We start from the raw sequence: 21662 nt of genomic DNA on the forward strand, positions 1-21662 counted from the left end.
GTCAAGTCAAGTCAAGTTTATTTGTATAGTGCTTTTAACAATAAACATTGTCGCAAAGCAGCTTTACAGAATTTGAACGACTTAAAATATGAGCTAATTTTATCCCTAATTTATTCCCAACGAGCATGCCTGTGGCGACGGTGGCAAGGAAAAACTCCCTCAGATGACATGAGGAAGAAACCTCGAGAGGAACCAGACTCAAAAGGGACCCCATCCCCATCCAGGCAACAACAGACAACCTGACTATAACATTAACAGTCCTAACAAACTCAGCTTTGTTGATGCTATAAACCCCTCACCAACAGAAACCCGAGTGCAAAACCGTTCACGACAACCACAGTCCCAAAGTCAGCAAGTCAACTGCAGTTGGTGGAAGGAATACTTTGAGGATCTCCTCAATCCCACCGTCAAGTCTTCCATTGAGGAAGCGGAGGCTGATAACTCAGAGGTGGACTCGTCCATTACCCAAGCCGAAGTCACTGAAGTGGTTAGCGAGCTCCTCGGTGGCAAGGCACCGGGGGTGGATGAGATCCGCCCCAAGTATCTCAAGTCTCTGGATGTTGTGGGGCTGTCTTGGCTGACATGCCTCTGCAGCATTGCGTGGCGGTCGGGGACAGTGCCTCTGGAGTGGCAGACTGGGGTGATGGTCCCTCTTTTTAAGAAAGGGGACCAGAGAGTGTGCTCCAATCACACTTCTCAGCCTCCCAGGGAAGGTTTACTCCAGGGTACTGGAGAGGAGAATTCGGCCAATAGTTGAACCTCGTATCGAGGAGGAACAATGCAGTTTTCGTCCTGGTCGCGGGACACTGGACCAGCTCTATACCCTTCATAGGGTGCTCGAGGGTTCATGGGCATTTGCCCAACCAGTCCACATGTGCTTTGTGGATTTGGAGAAGGCATTTGACCATGTCCCTTGTGGTATTCTGTGGGGGGTGCTTCGGGAGTATGGGGTTCGGGGCTCTTTGCTAAGGGCTGTCCGGTCCCTGTACGAACGGAGCAGGAGTCTGGTTCCCATTGCCGGCAGTAAGTTAGACCTGTTCTCAGTGCATGTTGGACTCCGGCAGGGCTGCCCTTTGTCACCGGTTCTGTTCATAATTTTTATGGACAGAATTTCTAGGCGCAGACAGGGGCCGGAAGGAATCCTGTTTGGGAAGCACAGGATTTCATCTCTGCTTTTTGCAGATGATGTTGTCCTGTTGGCTTCTTCAAACCAGGACCCTCAGCACGCACTGGGGCAGTTTGCAGTCGAATGTGAAGTGGCTGGGATGAGAATCAGCACCTCCAAGTCAGAGGCCATGGTTCTCGACCGGAAAAGGGTGGCTTGCCCTCTCCAGGTTGGTGGAGAAGTCCTGCCTCAAGTGGAGGAGTTTAAGTATCTTGGGATCTTGTTCACGAGTGAGGGAAGGATAGCACGTGAGATCGACAGGCGGATCGGTGCGGCTTCCGCAGTGATGCGGTCGTTTTACCAGTCTGTTGTAGTGAAGAAGGAGCTGAGCCAAAAGGCAAAGCTCCCGATTTACCGGTCGATCTACGTTCCGACTCTCACCTATGGTCATGAGCTTTGGGTAATGACCGAAAGAACAAGATTGCGGATACAAGCGGATGAAATGAGTTTCCTTCGCAGGGTGACTGGGCGCTCCCTTTGAGAGAGGGTGAGAAGCACAGTCACTCGGGAGGAGCTCGGAGTAGAGCCGCTGCTCCTCCACATCGAGAGGAATCAGCTGAGGTGGCTCGTGCATCTCTTTCGGATGCCTCCTTTGTTCCAGGCATGTCCCCCTGGGAGGAGGCCCTGGGAAAGACCCAGGACACGCTGGAGGGACTATGTCTCTCGGCTGGCCCGGGAACGCCTCAGTGTTCTTCCCAAGGAGCTGGCCGAGGTGTCTGGGGAAAGGGAAGTTTGGGCTTCCATGCTCAGACTGCTGCCTCCGTGACCTGGCCCCGGATAAGCGGAAGAAGACGAGACAAGATGAAAGAAAGCTATCCGGGTAATGTTATCAATGTGAGTTTTGAATGAAGACTGGGGTCAATAATCACCCCGAGGTCTTTTACTGCTGCACGTGAAGAAACAGAAAGGCCATCCAGAGTTACTATGTAATCAGAAAACTTACTTCTAGCTGCATGTGGTCCGAGTACAAGTACTTCAGTCTTGTCAGAGTTAAGCAGAAGGAAGTTAATAAGCATCCAGTGTCTAATGTCCTTCACACATTCCTCAGTTCTATTAAGCTGGTGTCTCTCATCTGGTTTTGCAGAAACATACAAATGTGTGTCATCAGCATAACAGTGGAAACTAATACAATGTTTATGAATAATATCACACAGAGGGAACATATATAAAGAAAAAAGCAGTGGACCCAAGACAGAACCTTGTGGAACACCAAACTTTACCTCAGTATGTTTCAAAAAATCACCATTTACATCAATGTAAATGTACAGTGTACAGTGTGTGTGTTTGTTTATACTCATCACTACATGCAACTGTGTAGCTGATGGACATATACAGTAACTGTGTTTCACATAGGATCTGTCACATCACTTTTCTACTGTGTTTACTCAATCTACATGTAATCATAAGGTGGAGTTCATATGGGCAGGGTTCATGCCCATATGGGTGGGGCTTGAGTTAATGCGGATGGGGCTTTATGTGCTATAAAGGCAGTACAGTGCTGTTATAAGATCACTGGAGTTATTCAGCACATCTTAGATACGCTGTTTCCATGATGAACTTTCTACTTCTTCTCTTCACTTTCAGCCTGATCGGTCAGGGACAAGGCAGTACCGGTAAGTCTCTCTCTCTTTCTCTCTCTCTCTCTCACACACACACACACACACACACACACACACACGATATCTTATTACTGCTAATATTCAACAGAGACATTGATTATTAACACTCACATCACTGCAGTGTCTCTAAACATGGACTTATAAATACTCGTGTGTGTGTGTGTGTGTGTGTGTGTGTGTGTGTGTGTGTGTGTTTTACTCTTTATGAGTACTAAAAGTAATCATTTCCCAATAATGATGGAAATATGTGCTGATTTGGACCCTGTGGGAACAGTTGTCTGGTTCCCACAATAATCTTTTTGCAGCATTTATTGAATTAAATCAAAACTTCAAAATACTAAAAAAATATTTCCTGAGTTTTGATACTACTCCTTAGTTACTACTTCGGATTCAATTTAAGGTGTAACAGCACAAACTGTAAAACTATAAAACTGTAAATCTCTAAAAATGTCAAACTATATGACAGTAAAACTGAAAAACTAAATTATTGTGAATGTGTACACACACACACACACACACACACACACTGGAGGTGCTTTCAGACTGGAGGAACTTTTTCATAGTTCTTAGAACTGTTGGAGGAAGTTCCTCTTTTTGTGTGTCGCACTCCAGGAACTGAGAACAATTGTAGTTTTTAGAATGCTACTTTGAGGGACATCAGGGTAGGTTCTCTTTCTGAACAAGAGGAACCATGAGTGATGTAAGTGTACAGTGATTGGTCGAACATGAGCCAGTGCAACACTGGCAACCGCCATTTTTAAAAATCTGTATAAAATGTTCACCATGTTGACAACAGCTCTTTACATTAGTGTTAAAAATGTGGGGGTAGTTCCTCTGAATAAGTCTTGAGAACTGTTTGGTCTGAAAGCGCTGAGGAAGAGGGTCTCACACAAGAAGCAGTTATTTTACTGGTAGCCACCTGAGGGCGCTGTACTGAAAGTTAGACCGTAACTGTAAAGTTCACTTGTTAACAGTCATCAGTAACACATGCTAAATTAGCCAGACTGGGAGAAATATAATTTCTAAAACAACTTTTGTTTTTTTCTGTTATGTTAACTAGCTAGCTAACAGTATGTCCAGAACAGGGTTGGGTTTCCCAAAAGCCTCTTAAGGCTAAGAGCATCTTTAACTGCCTCTTAAGAACCATCTTTAAGCCAACATGGTTTTCCTGAACAGTGTCATAGCCAAAGCAGTACTTTACTTCACACTTAATTTACGATGGAGACCAGGGTATGTCTTTAAACTACTTCCAAGGATGCTGGCAGCAGGGTGTCCTTGGTGCTCTGTGGCAGAAGAACCTCAAGGTCAATGGCATACCACCAGATGGCATGCAGAGGAACCAGATACAGTCAACAGATGACATCACCAGGCAAGACAGCTGCCACTGCGGGTCAACCTTCTCATCTGCCAAACCTGTGGTGCATCAGCACACTGTTTGTACTAGGTGTGAAGGTCCAGAGAGATAGATGGTGGGGGCACAATGCCACCTATCTTAACCACTGTGCAAGGCGTGTTGTGAGGAGAGGCTACCAAGTCCTGTGGTGATGGATGCGAACGCGATGGCAACAGGCTTGAGAGACTGGGAGCCACTAGCGGGAGGTCTGCACACAGGCAGCTCACTTTTGAAGGTCACAGTCCAGCTGAAGTCTGGGTAATAGCAGGATTGAGGCAGCAGTGTGGGTGACCAGGCAGCCCGGGATTGAGGCAGCAGTGTGGGTGACCAGGCAGCCCTCTTTAGGGACAGCACTGCCTGCCCCAGAAGGGGGCGCCCATAGAAAAGGTGGGGTAAACAAGGTTTACTCAGAAATCCACCTGGCTGGCATACCGCAGCCAGCAGGTCTCCATCTCAGCGGTCGAAAATATAAGATCAATGTCACCGATGTGAACACTTTTGCTGCTCGAGAGTGGGCCTAACAACCCACCTCCGAGCATGCCAGTTATAATCCTCACAATGCAGTCATCATCGAAATCGATGGGGTGCCGAAGAAGAAGAAGAAGAAGAAGAGAGTTTACGATGGACCCAGACCACTCTTTGTTTTGAAAGAGCGTCTCCTCACAGCCGAATGCATAGAATGCACCTCCAAGGGACTCTCACAGTCAATGGGTGGAGACCAGGTTGAGTCTGTTATTGGTGTTAAATTATTTTTCTTGTACATTGCAAGTACATCAAGTTAATTATTAAATACATATATGCAAAACATTATGAATATATTTCAGTATGTTATAGAATTATGTATGGCTATTGTAATGTCGCACTGATATCGCCATGTTTTAATCAAATTTAACTCCATTAGAAAAGTGGTTCTCTCATTTAGTGTCATAAAAGTGTTTCTTCTCTCCGTGCTCTCATGGAAGGCGGTCGCATTTCTCTGCCTCTCCTCTCCCTTATCTTCCCTGCTTTTGCTTCTCTGTCTCATCTGTCTATTGCCTATACTTTTAAGAGACTCTCTCCGCACTGCTCTCCAAACTAAAAATCATGGAATTGATAAACTGGTCTCTTCACACAATTGACACAATTTTCTCGACGAGAAGCCTGGGTTCAGGGGAATCGTCCTGTCTTGCCGGAACGTTCGCAGCTGGCTATACGATGGACGCATGGGAGAGGTGGCAGGTTGTGTGCCTGGCGGTTCTTTCTGTGGAGGACATTGAAGACATCTACCTATTCGGAACCATGATCACAGGACTTTTGCTGATTGGATTAGGCATTGCCCTGGTTTATCGAGGAAATCAGAAAATGGTGACAGCTGTCCAAAGCCCCATAAAGCTGCCCGACATGATTGAAGCGGTGGGCAGAGCTGTTGGCACTCAGACTGTGGCTATTCAGAACTTGAACCGCAACATGGATAACATCATGGAGAAGCTTTTGGCTTTGCAAAGGAAAATGGATCGATTTGGAGACCAGAATGGACAAGCAGAGTAGTCGTGTAAAAGAATGCATCTACTCGCCCCAAGACTGTTCATTGATGGAGACCTGAGTGTAAAACTGCTCATGACACCTGCAGTCCTAAAGTTACCATCATAGTTATTATCATAGCAAAACTGTAAGCCTCCAGAATGTCTTCCAAGTGCAACTTTCGACTGTCCATATGGAGCCGTCCTCCACAGGAGCAATGTGATGAGACTCCAGCCAGAAGTAGGGCATCAGGATGGATCAGGCAGGTCCGAGGAGCCGGAGAGGTCAGCATCACTGGTGTCTCAGGCTTGACATGTAACTCAACAGAGAGAGAGACAGAGAGAGGGAGGGGGAAGAGAGAGAGAGAAAACACAATTATGGCTGCATTCCGGCGAATCCACTCCTAAATGCCACCTGTCTGACCAGCAGGTCTAGTTTTACCCATTTAAGGCCCATCCACTCCTGATGGTGCCACTCCCTTTGGTCATACAGGTCTTGGGGTAACTGGAGCCACTCTTTCTTAGTGTTGATTAGCTCCCGGCTGCACTGACGCTCTCGGCCAGTGGGACTCTGACTGCCTGCAGACTGGGAAATGGTCAGTCGAGAGAGTCCAGGGGGTGAGGACGCAGCTGGGTCAAGGGGGGAGGGGGGGGCACTGCAGTCTGGGGAGGTGATGGGAGAGATACTGTACCTCCTTCATACACCAAATCCCACTCAGCTGCATGCCGATTTATGAGGGACATCGAACTCCTGATTGGGTCACAGTGAAATGAGTGGGCACAGGGAAAACATTTTACTGAATTATTTAGCTTATTATTTGCTCATTCTTTCATATGAACGTTTGTTCATTTAATTAAAAAACACACTTAGAATAAAAATGTTATTGTCCAAAAATGTAAAATAGTTTCAATTATGAATTACCACATTATATACAGTATGTAATGCTTAATGATCATACAATATATTAACATATTTTAAGCACTTTATATTCCATTGGTTTTTAATTAAAAACAAACACCATGTGACCTCATCGACTGGATTTAGCAACTACTAATGTCTTTATCAACGACTAATGCCTTCAGCGAGGACGCATGCTGCAAAGATGCTCTTAGCAAAGTTGCTCTTAAGGCTCCTTCTTACGAGTGAGTTCAGGAAAAAACACATACAAAGACAATGTTCACTGTTTAAGAGCATCTTTAAACTCGCCCTTTAGCCCTAAAGTGCAATGTCATCGGGAAACCCTGTCCCCTGTTTATTTATGTAGTTGTTCCATACGATGTCACAACAGAAGTATAATTGTGTAAGCTCAACTGAAATGACATGTATAGAGATGTTCATCATCTTTATAAATGTCATATGAACATAATCAGTGCTGTGTTAGTCAATGAGTTCACCTGAAGGAAGACTGTGAGACTCATTCCAACTTTATAATGTTCAGTGTCTTTTCCCTCATAGTGAGAGCGTCCTGAGATCAAACAGTCTGCTCATGATCAGAGATAAAAGTATAAATATTTAGAGGTGTTTATCTTGAAGTCAGTTATCAGCGTGGCCTCGATGTTTTCTTTATATTGGCTCTGAGTATTAAGGTCACTTTATTCCCCAGCTGCAGAATTTCACACCATGAATAAACGAGCTGCAGTGTTCCTGTGTAATAAACTCACTTCATCAGCGTGGGCGGACGGGGCAGAGCTCCATCAAGAGCCATTCCAAAAAATATTAATCCTCATAAACTCCTCATTCGCAGCTCCATACAGTTTACATCCTGTTTAAATACTAATCACCTCTTTTGAGTGATCCATGTTCCAAAGCTGATGTTCAGATGATTTGCTCACTGTTTCCATGTAGAGATAGCCTGGTTAACACCAGACCATATCACAAGTGAAATATGGTCTGGAATCCGCCTACTGAATTTCTCGTAGGGGAGGTGTGGTTTACGATTGTCAACGGCCATTTATTGGACGTTGCGAATGTCTATCATTTGGCGTATACTTAGCCCATGGCCAATCATGACAGTTGTACCCGGTGACGTAGTTAGAGCGACGAAGAAGACGAAGAGGCGAAGAAAGACTGTAACGCCAAACGCTGTTCTTTTTTTAAAACAAACTTTCGCTCTAAACTATTCAGAACAGTGTCTAAAGCTTGATCGAAAGTTTGGTTCGTATCGCTCGCCGCCATGTTAAATGTGATCCGTAAACAGTCCCAAATAAACTACAAGCTTCCGTTTGTCGAGTAGTACACGTCACCGTCTTTCCACCCCTCCCCACTCTCTGACTGGCTCCCTAACTCAGGCAAGCCTTTAGACCATAGTTTCCATGCTGTCTTTTCAGATCGGAACGATTGTGCAAAGCAGCATGGGATTTCCCAGGCTAATGTAGAGACCCACTGGGGCAGGAATCATACTGCCCCACACAGCAGGGCAGGAGCAGTGGATGGGGCCGTTAATGGCAGGGTTGCTAGATCGGACTAATTTAATTTAATGATCTTGTTTCATTGCAAATAATCAAAATTAAATAAAATCAATTTCCACAAAAAAGGCAGAGTATAAACACAGACAGTGTGTGCCTGATGTACAGAATCATTTCTATGTAAAGATTTGGAGAGGGAAAGGGAGATTATATTTGTAGATCTTTATACTGGATAATGTTCATCCATCAGAAATCCATATGAAAAACTTTTCTTTGCACAAAGGCTGAGAAAAAGGAAGAGAAATGTGTCTCCCATTTGAAGTTTCTGGATTAACCCTGGTTAATGATCTTACCCTGAAGGCAGCTGAATGCAGTGAGATGGAGCTAATAGATTGTACACTGGGGGACTGTATGGTGTCAATTCCCAGCTGTCTATTATAGGGCAGCTGTAAACATTCAGTAGTAACCTGTAGCACCAGCCATGTGTTATAGGCTCAATACCTGGCTGAGTCTGGGCCTTATGTCATTATTAATGTGATCATGCAACACCAGTGATGATGATGAGACGATGAACGTGTGTCACTCACAACACAGAGGCTGTAGAACAGGAAGTCCCGCCTCTCAGTAACAAGAGGCAATGGCCTTATTGGGAAACAGAAACTCTGTAGTCACACTAGTGAGCGATAAAGTGATGATCACGTTCTCTGTAAGTGTGAGACACAGAGACACGACATCATAAACATTTTACACCGTTTAGGAATTTAATGCAAATTAGGGACAACATGGTATTATCCTGTGCTAAAAGTGATGTGTGTGTGCGTGTGCATGTGTGTTTCAGACTGTTCTGAAAGCATCAGTAGAGCCTCAGACTCAGAGATTCAGGAAGTTTCAGAGCGTTTGTACCTTCTGGACTCAAACAAAGCCTCACAATCAGAGCTCATCATCGACCCACAAGCTCTCATAGACCAGGCTGATAGTAACAACAGGAACGACCTATCACCTCAACCGTAATACACACACACACACACACACACACTCTCTCTCTCTCTCCAGGTTCTTTGTGTTTGTGGATGAGGCATCTCTCTCTCTCTCACACACACACTCTCTCTCTCACACACACACTCTCTCTCTCTCTCTCCCCAGGTTGTTTGTGTTTGTGGATGAGGCATCTCTCTTCTCGAAGCCAACGTATGCAGCGTTTCTCGCGTTGCTGGATAACTATGAGAAGAAGACGGGCGTGTCGGAGAACTTCGGTTCTGTGGAGTTGCAGGAACAGGAGAACTTCCTGAAAGAGACCATGAAGAACACAGAGCTGGGCAGAGAACTGTTCTCCTTCTTCTATACTAAAGGTCTTTATTCTAATCGCTGAGACAATCCTGCTGTCAGACAAGAAAAAGGAAGTGGTTTTTATTAATATCACATCCAGCAGAAACACGCGCGCACGCGCGCACACACACAACAGTGGCAGCTGAGTGATATAGTATTAGACTGTAAGGCTTTTAACCCTCAACTGCTCAATTGTTTAAAATTAAATAAAAGCATCAGAAAAATTTATAAATTTAAACTCAATCCCTTCAGGTCACACTAGTGAGATCTCACTCTCACAGTTACCATGACAATCGGCAGCTATTCATCTCATCTCATCATCTCTAGCCGCTTTATCCTGTTCTACAGGGTCGCAGGCGAGCTGGATCCTATCCCAGCTGACTACAGGTGAAAGGCGGGGTTCACCCTGGACAAGTCGCCAGGTCATCACAGGGCTGACACATAGACACAGACAACCATTCACACTCACATTCACACCTACGCTCAATTTAGAGTCACCAGTTAACCTAACCTGCATGTCTTTGGACTGTGGGGGAAACCGGAGCACCCGGAGGAAACCCACGCAGACACGGGGAGAACATGCAAACTCCGCACAGAAAGACCCTCGCCGGCCACGGGGCTCGAACCCAGACCTTCTTGCTGTGAGGCGACAGCGCTAACCACTACACCACCATGCCGCCCGCAGCTATTCATCACTAACATTATTTAACATTAGGTACTTGATAATAGTACTGTACCTAACAGTACTGTAGCTGAGCACAAATTAATCCTCTAATAATTTGCATATCAGATGTGATTGACTCAGCTGTTGAGTAAATACCATGGATGTAAAAGTTTACACACCCCTGTTAAAACTGCAGGATTCTGTGAGGTAAAAAAATGTAACAAGATAAATCAGACCACCTTTAATGTAAGACAGGAACCAAGAACATTCAGCTGAAAAACATAGAAATGTTTTAGGGAAGAAAAAAAACAAACAATAACTTGGCTATACAAGTTTATACACTCTTATAATGGATCATGTGACTGCTCAGACTGAACCAATCCCATTCAATCTCATGTTCAAAAGTAATTATCATACACCTATCATCAATGGAGTGATTCTGATTAACACCAAATAAAGACCAGCTGTTTCTGTATGAATTTCTTCACATCATCTTGGTTTCATCTGACTGTTGAAGCTGAAGTGGAAAGGAATCAATCAGAAGAGGGGTACAGAAGAATTTCTAAATCATTAGCTGTACCATGGAAGACCGTGAAGGCCATCATCAACTTCCACAATTGCAGAAAATGGAGCACCATGGTGACATCACCAAAAACAGGACGTTCCTCCAAAACCGACTAAAGGACAAGAAGAAAAGTTATCAGGGAGGCTGCTGAAGGACCTACAGCAACATTAAAGGAGCTGCAAGAACATCAGGCAAGCACTGCTCACTCCCTGCATGTGACAATGTCTCATATATTTCACTTCTGAGTGATGGGGTAGGATGGCTAGACTGAAGCACTTTCTCACAAACTCACTCACTCACTCACTCACTCACTCACTCACTCCAATCCTTGTCACTGGTGACAATAGGGAACTCTGTCACGACGCTTCTGGTGGCGCTGAGCGGCACGGGTTGTCAGTTGGGCCTCTGAGGTGGTCTTGCCCTGTCTTGGGTTGTGACGCCACTTGTCTCGGTCTGCGGTCTCCTGGAACCAGGACAAGGGGTTGATGCCATAACACTTGATGTCATCTTTGGCACAGTCTTTCCATCTTTTTAGGGGTCTACCGCGATTTCGGGAGCCATTCTTGAGTTCTCCGAACAGAAGTTGTTTGGGGATGCGATGTTCTTCCATCCTGCACACGTCCCAACCATCTCAGCCTGTTGCCTCTTAGCATAGTTTCTACTGTGGTGGTCTTTGCTCTGGACAGGACCTCCTGGTTTGTGACATGCTGCCACCACCTGATATTCATAATGCACCGGAAGGACTGCTGATGGAATACCTCAAGCCTGTGGATGTGCTTGGCAAGGGTGGCCCATGATTCACTACCATAGAGGAGCATTGGGAGGACGACAGCTTGATAGACTGTGAGCTTTGTTGTAATAGATAGCCCTGATCTGTCCCAGCACCTGGATTTGAGGGACTTGTATGCAGCTGCAGCCCTTGATATTCTCCTGCTGATTTTATTATCTAGTGATGCATCATCAGTCATTACACTACCCAAGTAGGTGAACTTGTTGGCCCTCTTGAGCTGATGGTCATCAAGCATGACTGGAGGAGGGTCCGCACAGTTTTGATGTAATACCTCTGTCTTCGGCTTGCTGATTGTTAGTCCCCAACTGTTGCATGCACAGTTTAATGAGTTGGTGGCTGTCTGGAGATCTTCAACATTATCAGTAGCAACAGCTGCATCATCAGCATATAGAAATACTCCCATGGTGGTCGTGGGCACTGACTTGTTCTTCAGGCATGTGGTATTAAACAGTTTGCCATCCTGCTTATGCTTGATGGTCACCCCAAAACCTAGCAGCTCCTTGAAGGCGTGCCTGAGTACAAAGGTGAGGAACAGGATAAACAAGGTTGGTGCAAGAATGCACCCCTGTCTGAGCCCAGCTGTTACTTCAAATGGGTCTGTGAATTCTCCATTTATTGAGACTCTTGCTTTCATGCCATCATGGAAGCTGTGGATGATGTTAACTACCTTGGCTGGGACCCCAATTTTTAACAGCAGGCTCCACATGAGCGGTCTGTTGACAGTGTCGAAGGCTTTCACCAGATCCAGGAATATTATGTGGAGCTCACGGTGTTGTTCCCTGCTCTTCTCCATGAGTTGGCGTAAGGCAAATATCATGTCGTTCGTGGATCTGTCGCCGCTAAAGCTACACTGAGCTTCAGGTAGATGTCGTTCAACCAAGGGCCAGATTCTGTTCAGTTTGACTTTAGCGTAAAGCTTGCCTACCATAGCCAGTAAGGTGATACCTCGATAGTTACTACATGTGAAGCGACACTCCTTTTTGTAGAGGGTAACAATGTCCCTGTCTTTAAAGTCCTGAGGGACCCTTTCCTCTTCCCAGATGGTAGTTAAGAGTGAGTGCAGCTCTCGGAGTAGGGGTTCTCCACCAGCCTTGAGGACATCACTGGGGATGGAATCAGGTCCTGGGGCTTTGTCTGGGGCCAGCTACTTGAGGGCCTTTATGAGTTCTTCTATCATGGGGACTTCTTCCAGACTGGTGATCACTTCCTCTTGTGGAATGTTGTCAAGAGCAGTGGGGTCAGCAGTGCTTTGCTGGTTCAGAAGATTGCTGAAGTGCTCCTGCCATCGGCCGAGAATGTCACTCTTCTCTGTGAGGTGGTTGCCCAAGTTGTCATTGATGGGGCTGAGGCCAGATATTATTCTCTGCATGACTAATTTGATTGCCTTGAAAAACCCTTTGGAGTCATGATGCTCAGCACAGGATTCAATATCTTTGGCTTGGTCAAGCCACCATTTGTTTTTCATGTTGCTCAGTTCTTTCTGGCACTTGCTCCTCGCTAGTTGGTATCTGCATTTAGACTGTGGGCTGTTTTCACTGAGGTATGCTTTGAAAGCTTGGTGTTTCTCCTCAAGTAGTGTCTTGGTGGTGTGGTCATTTTCATCGAACCAGTCGCGATGCCTCCTTTTCTGGATGCCTAAAGTTTCCTTGGATGTGTTGTAAATGGTGTTCTTTAATATATCCCAGTGCTCATCAAGGTCTGAGTGATTGATGTTGGTAAGATCATTGGCAAACTTCTCTTGGAGCTTTTGTCTGGTGTACAGGTCTTTTAGAGCATTGGTGTTCAGTCTCTTCGGACCTGCATTTCTTCTAGCTTGTCTTGAGATGTGGAATTTGAGTTTAAGACGTGCACAGACCAACCTGTGGTCCGTCCAACAATTAGCACTGCGCCGCACACGAGAGTCAATAACATCGCTCTTGAAGTGGCGGCTGACAATGATGAAGTCGATCATATGCCATCTGTTGGATCGGGGGTGCTTCCAGGTACCCTTGTGAATGTCGGGATGGGCAAACAAGGTGTTAGTGATGATAAGTCCAAACCTGGTACACATCTCGAGAAGCATGTGGCCCTGTGAGTTAGCATCTCCAAGACCATGCGGGCCAATGGTGTTTGGCCATGTTGCTGTGTCAGATCCTACTCTGGCATTAAAATCACCCAGCAGAAATAATCTATCACCTTTGGGGACTTTTGACAGCAGGGTTGACAGTTGATTTTAAAAGAGGATCTTCTCTTCCATGGGCCTCTTGAAGGTGGGGGCATAGACACTTATAATGGTGGTGTTGCAGTGACTTCCAAGTTTAACTCGCATGGTCATCATCCTTGAGTTGACACCAGACCAGCTGATGATAGAGGGACACAACTTTGTCTTCATAACAATAGCAACTCCTTCCATTTTTGGCTGTTCACAACTACGACCAGAGTGGTAAAATGAGTAGTTGCCATCGGTAAACTCTCCTTCTCCCAGGATGCAGCACTCGCTCAAGCAGGCAATGTCAATGTTTAGTCACTTTAGCTCAGTTGCAACAAGAGCTGATCTTCGCTCTGGGGCCTGACGGCGTGACGTAGAAGCATCTGATAGTGTGCGCACATTCCAAGATGCAAGTTTGACATGAGATATGATGTTACATGCACATCTGGGTGTGTCAGAGACAGGGGTTCCGGGTGGATTTGCCCGAGGCTTGTCATAAATGCCGGATGGCTGCCCAAGCGTGCAACGTGGAGGTTGTCGTCATTGTCTTTGTGTAGAGTTCGTAGCAGGTTTCAAGTTTCATGAGCCGAGGTTGCTGGCCTTTGCTCACGAGCAAGCAGGCTGCCCACTTCCGTGCTTGCGTCCTTCATTAGTGTTGTCACAGAGTGGAACTACGAGAGCCGCATATCACTGTGACATATACTTGTGAAGCGGTCAAAGAAAGAGTCAGTGGGCTGACACCTGGTGGTACTGACCCAAGCATGCTGGCTGACTAGAGTTAGCATGTTGCTCTGTTGCGCCCTCAAAGGTGGTATGCTCAGCACACTCTCCATAGCTGACCATTGGTTCCTGTTGATGATGTTACTTGTTGTGCGCTGATGGAACTCATCCGCTCAGGTGCTATGGTACCTCCATGCTTTGTCAGAGACAGGCTGTTGCACTCGAGGCTCAGTTCTGACAGGGGTATGGACCCTAGACTGTTCTTCATCTGGTCTCTCACCCTCGACTGAGTCCGGCAAGTTTAAAACTACCGGGGACCCGAAGGCCCCCACCGGCATACGCTCCTAGGGTCATAGAGACACTCAAGCTGCTACACCACAGCAAGGTAACAGTCTCCGTAACAGACCACAAAAAAAACCCCACCAAATACCTATCCGAGCCCTAAATCACCCCAAACCATGTGGCAAAATGTGTTACAGTCTGAAGAGACCAATGTCAAAGTTTTAGGGCATGATTTTAAAAGATGTTTCCTGCAAAAACAAGACGGATCATCACCCAAAGAACACCAGAGCCACAGTGAAGCATGACAGTGGTAGCATCATGCTATGGCACAGCTTCTCTTTGGCTGGGACTGGGACTTTTCTCATAGATCTCTCCAAACACCAATGTATTCTGGCACAAAACTTACAGGCTTCTGTTAGACGGCTGAAGATGAAACATTTCACGTTCCAGCATGATAACAACCCAAAGCACAAATACAGAACCTGTGGAATGAGTTGAAGAGGGCTGTGTACAGGAGATCCGCTCACTATCTGATCGATTTGGAACATTTTTGCAAGGAAGAGTGGAATAAAATTACTGAATAAAGATGTGCTGAGGTGATAGAGCCAAAAACACCAAGTGCTGTTAGTTAGTGAAGGGGTGTGTATACTTGTGCAACCAGGTTACTATGCCTAAGTTTTTTTCTTTTTCTTGATTTTATCATTGAATGTTGTTACTTGCTATTCCACATTAAAAGTGCCATGATTTATCATGGTATCAGTTTTACATAAAAAAAACCCCTGCAGTTTTAACAGGGGCTTGTAAACTTATTTTTACTGTAATTTAGTGACATCACAATCTGAGCTCATATGTACCAAATCAATTTTAAAATATTCTGAATATCAACTACCTGAAAGAAGAGCTTTAAGTGTGTGTGTGTGTGTGTGTGTGTGTGTGTGTGTGTGTGTGTGTGTGTGATGGCAATCAGGTTATTACAGTTCATGGGAGGAGTTTCTCAATGATCTCAGGATGATGTGGTTCGGTCTTTACTCTCGCAGCAGCGGCGGTCTGGACTCCAGCGGGTTTGAGCACATCTTCTCAGGTGTGTGTGTGTGTGTGTGTGTGTGTGTGTGTTTTGGTTAAACAGTATGTGTGTTAATTTGTGTGCATGTGTGGGGGTTAAATGGTTTTGTGTGCGTGTGTGTGTGTGACAGGAGAGATTAAGAAAGGTAAAGTGTCTGGGTTCCATAACTGGGTGAGATTTTACCTGCTGGAGAAATCAGGGCTGCTGAACTACTACAGTCACAGTTATGACGGCCCTGTGAGTCTGTCTCACACACACACACACACACACACACACACACACACACACACACACTTTTAAATGTTAGAGAAGACAACTTGTTATATGTTTAATAATAAAAACCAGCAATATCATAAACTGATGTTTTGAGGTCACTGACATCATCATCATCAAAGTAAAATAAACAGTGTTTAAGGAAGTGATTAAGAGTCAATTCAAGTTTTTATAAAGTCCCAGGAGAGTGCATCAGAATGGTCTTCATTGGCTTTTAAAGACCAGAAGTCATCGGACATGGTGAGCAGACAACTTGGATCTTTGAGTGCTAGACTTAACATCGCCTTACTTCCTTTTTACACGAGTTGCAAAATTCAGGAGGAAGTCCAGTTACATGAAGCCAAACTGCCACTGGTTAGACAACAGGATGCTGTTGATTTCTTTCAGTGTGGTCTGTGTGATGCAGACTGTATTAGCTTCACCTGTAGGCATCTGTACCAACGGATGGAAGAACATCACCACTCATCTATTGGTAAACACCTTCAGACTGAACATGGCCTCCGAGACGTCCCTGATTTGAGCAATCAATTTATTATTCCATGAAAATGCACGGTAAAGCTGGACTGATTTATGAGATGTTACTCATCAAAGGAAAAAAAAAAGCCAACATTAAACATCCAATTTGATTCCATACATGCCGAGGTTTTTACTTGATGCACTCTTGTGACTTTATAAAAACTTGACCTGATTCTTCATCACTTCCTTAAACACTTTAATTTACTCTGATGACGTCGAAACATCAGTTTATGATCTCATATCATCTGTAGCCGCTTTATCCTGTTCTACAGGGTCGCAGGCGAGCTGGAGCCTATCCCAGCTGACTACGGGTGAAAGGCGGGGTTCACCCTGGACAAGTCGCCAGGTCATCACAGGGCTGACACATAGACACAGACAACCATTCACACTCACATTCACACCTACGCTCAATTTAGAGTCACCAGTTAACCTAACCTGCATGTCTTTGGACTGTGGGGGAAACCGGAGCACCCGGAGGAAACCCACGCGGACACGGGGAGAACATGCAAACTCCACACAGAAAGGCCCTCGCCGGCCACGGGGCTCGAACCCGGACCTTCTTGCTGTGAGGCGACAGCGCTAACCACTACACCACCGTGCCGCCCTTTCAGTTTATATCACATCACTAGTTTTTATTATTAAACTTGAAAATGATTATCTTTTTATCCCCTTTACATGATTTACACAAAACTCCAGCTTCTGTTTAATCAGTTAAACTCTTTCACTTTGACTGAAAATTTAACTATTAAAAATTATAGAGCTTAACTTGTAAATATAATAAAACCAGTCCTAACAAAAATACAGTCATGTAAAACATTTACAGTTAAAAAAAAAAAAAAGAGCAAAAAAACAGTGTTTTCCTTTTGTTACAGGATCGGATCAAATTCGTTCTTTATTTTCTGATGTTGTATCAGACTGAAAGAAAATATTTTATTTCACTGTCATCTTACTTTTAATTATTTTCCTTTACATTTTTTCAGAGCAAAAAGTGAAAAATACTAAAAGTCCACAGAAGGTTCTAGAGCTGTTGGATAAAGGTTCTGTGTAGAACTACAACAGAACGTTTTTACCTCCAGCTGTTTCTCACAGCAACAACCAGGAAACTCAATCCTGAGAGAATTATTTTAATGTCACTGATCCTTGGAAAAAAAAAAAAAAGAAAAATATTTGTATTTAAAAATGTTTTATATTATTCCAGTTTTTCCCTCCAACAGAAATAATTATAAATAAATCTGAGTCTGGTGAAGTGATTTATATGAAATTGTTTTATGATTAATTTTCATTATCAGTTTAAATGTTAGTGTTTTGAAGGTCAGCTCATCTAAAACAACAAAAATAACAGTTTGTTATGGAACAAATGATATCATGTGTGTAGGATCTACAGTGTTATTAGTTGGAAAACAAAAGGAAAAATTAATAAGCAAATGAACATTAACAGAATCATCAGGACACAAGGGTTAAAGTGGATTATAGAGAATAATGTAAATTAAATACAGACTGTGTGTGTGTGTGTGTGTGTGTGTGTGTTCCTGTGACTCTCGCTCATCTCAGTGGACGTCATATCCTGATGTTCTGGGGACACAGTTCATGTGGGATGGTTATTATAAATCGATTGGTTCTGCTCTGATTGGGTCCAGTCCTGAGTTTGACCTGGCCGTGTACACACTGTGTTACGTCACACGACCCGGAAAACAGTGAGTCACACTGACATTCCTGCTCCTGCCTCTGTACGGCTGAATGATCTCTCACCTGTGAGTTTACTGTGTGTGTGTGTGTGTGTGTGTGTGTGTGTGTGTGTGTGTGTGTGTGTGTGTGTGTGTGTTTTAGCTGTCGTCTGAGTTTTGGAGGAAATCAGCAGACCATCCAGACGTATACCTGGGACAAAAACACCTACGGGGAAGGAAAGAAGTACATCGCCTCTGCTTATCCCGTCACTCCGTATTAAAGGGAAAAAAAAAAATCCACTTCATGATCAGAAACTGAAATAAAGTAATTACAGCAGATACGAATGCAGTTCAGGGTGTGGTTTTATTCTAAAAATTAATTACATTATTAACACTGAATTTAAAAAAAAAAAAACCCTCATTACACTGCTGCTTACACTGTGAGCACATCATTAACAGAAAGGCAGAGTGTGTAAGAGGTCAGAGGTCACAGTGTGGTAGCAGCTGCACAGCGGAAACCGAGATTAGACGCCGAGCTGTCAGGAGTGTTCTGACTCCGAGCAGCACACCTGTACCTGTAACAGTACGACTGGGGGGGAAATATGAAAATTTTCATTTTTTTTCTTCCCATACATATCTTAATTGTAATTAAATATATATGTGTGTGTGTGTGTGTGTGTGTGGGGGGGGGGGGGGGGGGTTACCTTGTGACACATATAGGATCCACCCTTCTTCACTCTGTCACTTCCTGTTTCTGGCCCTTTCTGTACACAACAATAATAATAATAATAATAATAATAATAATAATAATAATAATGCTTAACATGCAGGAATATGTTCATGCTGTGTGTACACGTGCGTGTGTGTACCGGGTTGTGTTTGTGGTCCCGGGTGTGATGGACACTCCACCAGTCTGCTGTCCATTCCCACACATTTCCCACCATGTCATAGAGACCGAAAGCATTTGCAGGAAACCTCTTCACCTGCATGCACGCGCGCAAAACACTTTTCACTCTCGACTGTAAAACTCCTCTAAACATCAATCAGAACTCTTATTCTACACACTCACTACAGAGTGCACTATACACTGCTATGTGTCAGTGTCCCCCATTGGCATAGAATGTTCTGTAAGCGTTGTGTAAATGTTCTCCCCTCTTCACTTTACTCTCACCGGTGATGTCTGAGTGAATCCGTCCTCGGCTGTGTTGTGATCAGGGAACTCTCCCTGCCACAGGTTTGCGTAATGCTGCCCTCTGGGCATCAGTTTATTCCCCCACGGGTACAACCTACACACACACACACACACACACACACACACAGCATAAGAATAAAAACACACACACACACTCAGATCCACCATGTCATATAGAGCCCCACCTGTCCTGCAGCCCTCCTCTGCAGGCGAACTCCCACTCAGCCTCGGTGGGTAACCTGCGCCCCGCCCACTCACAGTACACCTGAGCATCAGCCCAGGACACATGCAGCACCGGGTGGTCCATCCTAAACACCACATCACACCAACACAGGATAGTTATTGTATAGACCCGACTTCTTTATACACAGTTTTTATACCAGTGTATGACTCTGTAATATTACATGTACAGAGTGGTCATGTGGTCACATACGCAATAATCTGCTGCATCATTAACTGGTGTTGTAAATCAGCTTAATTTAACACATTCTTTTAAGTGTGTATTAAAGCAGTGTGTTATAGACAGTGAGTTAACGTTACCTGGGTGTTATAGACGAATCAGGACCTTCTGGATGTCTCCAGTCTGCGCCTTTAACTGGTGACCACCAGGGGGCAGCAGCAACCTACTGATCACAAGAGGGACACCGAGGCTGTGTGTAAAGGTCAATGCTCACTGCTGTCTGTGAGCTGAAGTACAGCTGCAGTATAAACAATGAAATTAAGTAGTTGTTGTTCAATGATTAAAATCAAATTAAACGTGACAGACTGCAGCTTTAACTCCCTCAGTGAGGGACACAGCAGTGTCATGGAATTAAATATGTACTGTGTGTTTTTCTGTACCGCATGAGTCAAAGAGCTCTTCACTTCTTCACTGAGCAGTCCTTCAAACACAAACGACTCTCCAAACCGCTCAGCCTGAACACACACACACACACACACACACACACACACGGTCATCATGTACAGTCCCACAGTGCTACAGCAGAAAGTCACAGGTTTACATTAATGCACTCATTCTATAGCAATAGCTCATTCACAGGGACTCGTACAGCAGCTGCTCCACATAAACAGATTTAAAAACATGTTTAATTGTTAATAAGGTGAGTTTTCTGGCTGTAATGACACTTTTCAATCTCTTCAGGACAGAGGACTGACTCTTCTCTCATCAACAAGCTGTGCAGGAAACTAATCCACATCAGGGTGAGAAGAGGAACACTACAGGAACATGACACGACCCTACTGTGGATTCTTTTCCTGTAACAGCATCACACTGTTTTATTCCTGACTGAACACACAGTGGAGCATTAACACACTCAGCGATATTCATGATGAACTCATTCATGTTTAATTAAAATGCAAATATAGTTGTTTTAAGGACTCTGGCAGCTTGTGTGTGCACCTCTGTAGCATAGTGTGTGATGTTAGTGAAAAGCTGGAACTGCAGGTTTGTGACTTCGTGCTCTTCGATGAGAAACGGGTCGAGCCAAACGCGTCTCTGAGGACCTTCTCCATCCTGAGGGTTAGCAGGATCATCTGTTCCCATCAGGAACCATCCTCCCTGCAGCAGAACCATCTACACACACACACACACACCGGTGAAAGAAGAACGGCTACTGGAGGAGTAGAAATATTGTCCAGCAAATTAAATACTGGCGCTGACACAGAGTGAGAGTGTGTGTGTGTGTACCTTACTCAGTGTGTCCTCTATATTCATAAACTCTTTATTCGCTCTTTCAGAATATTTATGACCCGGGCTTTCAACATGTCCTGCGTGTGCGTCCTCCTGAGCTCTGCGCGGTGTGTTACAGCCGCAGTCCTCAACCGGTTTATCTCCACACAGCACACACAGCGCTAAACACACACTGTACCAACACACACTGCACCGCCACAGCGCCATCAGCCCCGCTGCAGCTACGCGCCGCTCGCCATCTTAGCGACACCGGCTCACGCGATCAGTCAGCTGACCGGAAATGGCAGAACCCGAGCCGGGTAAAGATCCTGTCGGTTCATGCAGTGAAAACAATAATGAAGTCGGGCATTTTAAAATAAAACTTATTTTTACTCCACGACTGAGAAACTAAAATTAAAAAACGAGTGAAATATGAAAACTAAAACCACAACGCTAAAAGTAGGCATGTGAGGGGGAAAATCAACAGAAAGTGCACACAAAGAGGTGGGAAACATCTTTTTTAAAAAAAAAAAAAACCTTTAAGATGATGCCAAGATACCTGGGCATCTGAATCCTGCACTAATTACCATTATTTTATCATGTGACCTAAAGCATAAAAATAAGATTTTTTTGTCATAATTTTGTTAATTTCTGAGATACTGACAAGT

General features: G+C 44.6%; 2 protein-coding genes across 3 annotated transcripts; one reads left to right on the top strand and one right to left on the bottom strand.

Moving 5' to 3' along the window:
• Positions 1 to 2658: 2658 nt before the first annotated feature.
• endou (endonuclease, polyU-specific) lies at positions 2659 to 18474 on the top strand. The gene is made up of 7 exons (XM_060920302.1): positions 2659 to 2778; positions 8921 to 9089; positions 9226 to 9431; positions 15585 to 15698; positions 15811 to 15917; positions 18021 to 18163; positions 18297 to 18474. Exons 1-7 carry the CDS (start codon positions 2715 to 2717, stop codon positions 18412 to 18414), a joined length of 921 nt encoding a protein of 306 aa, XP_060776285.1. The 5' UTR covers positions 2659 to 2714; the 3' UTR covers positions 18415 to 18474.
• sumf1 (sulfatase modifying factor 1) lies at positions 17775 to 21281 on the bottom strand. Of its 2 annotated transcripts, none has more exons than XM_060920298.1 (9): positions 21013 to 21281; positions 20725 to 20898; positions 20166 to 20240; positions 19866 to 19948; positions 19511 to 19633; positions 19305 to 19419; positions 19003 to 19116; positions 18838 to 18897; positions 17775 to 18722 (listed from the first exon to the last, which is right to left on the bottom strand). In XM_060920298.1, the coding sequence occupies exons 1-9, from the start codon at positions 21220 to 21222 to the stop codon at positions 18621 to 18623; spliced, it is 1056 nt and encodes a 351-aa protein (XP_060776281.1). In that variant the 5' UTR covers positions 21223 to 21281; the 3' UTR covers positions 17775 to 18620. The 2 variants fall into 2 exon arrangements, with proteins under 2 accessions (XP_060776281.1, XP_060776282.1); XM_060920299.1 differs by having other exon boundaries at positions 21018 to 21099.
• Between the last annotated feature and the right edge of the window lie 381 nt (positions 21282 to 21662).

The sequence above is a fragment of the Neoarius graeffei genome, chromosome 4, assembly GCF_027579695.1.
Source record: "Neoarius graeffei isolate fNeoGra1 chromosome 4, fNeoGra1.pri, whole genome shotgun sequence".
Taxonomy (NCBI): Eukaryota; Metazoa; Chordata; class Actinopteri; order Siluriformes; family Ariidae; genus Neoarius; species Neoarius graeffei.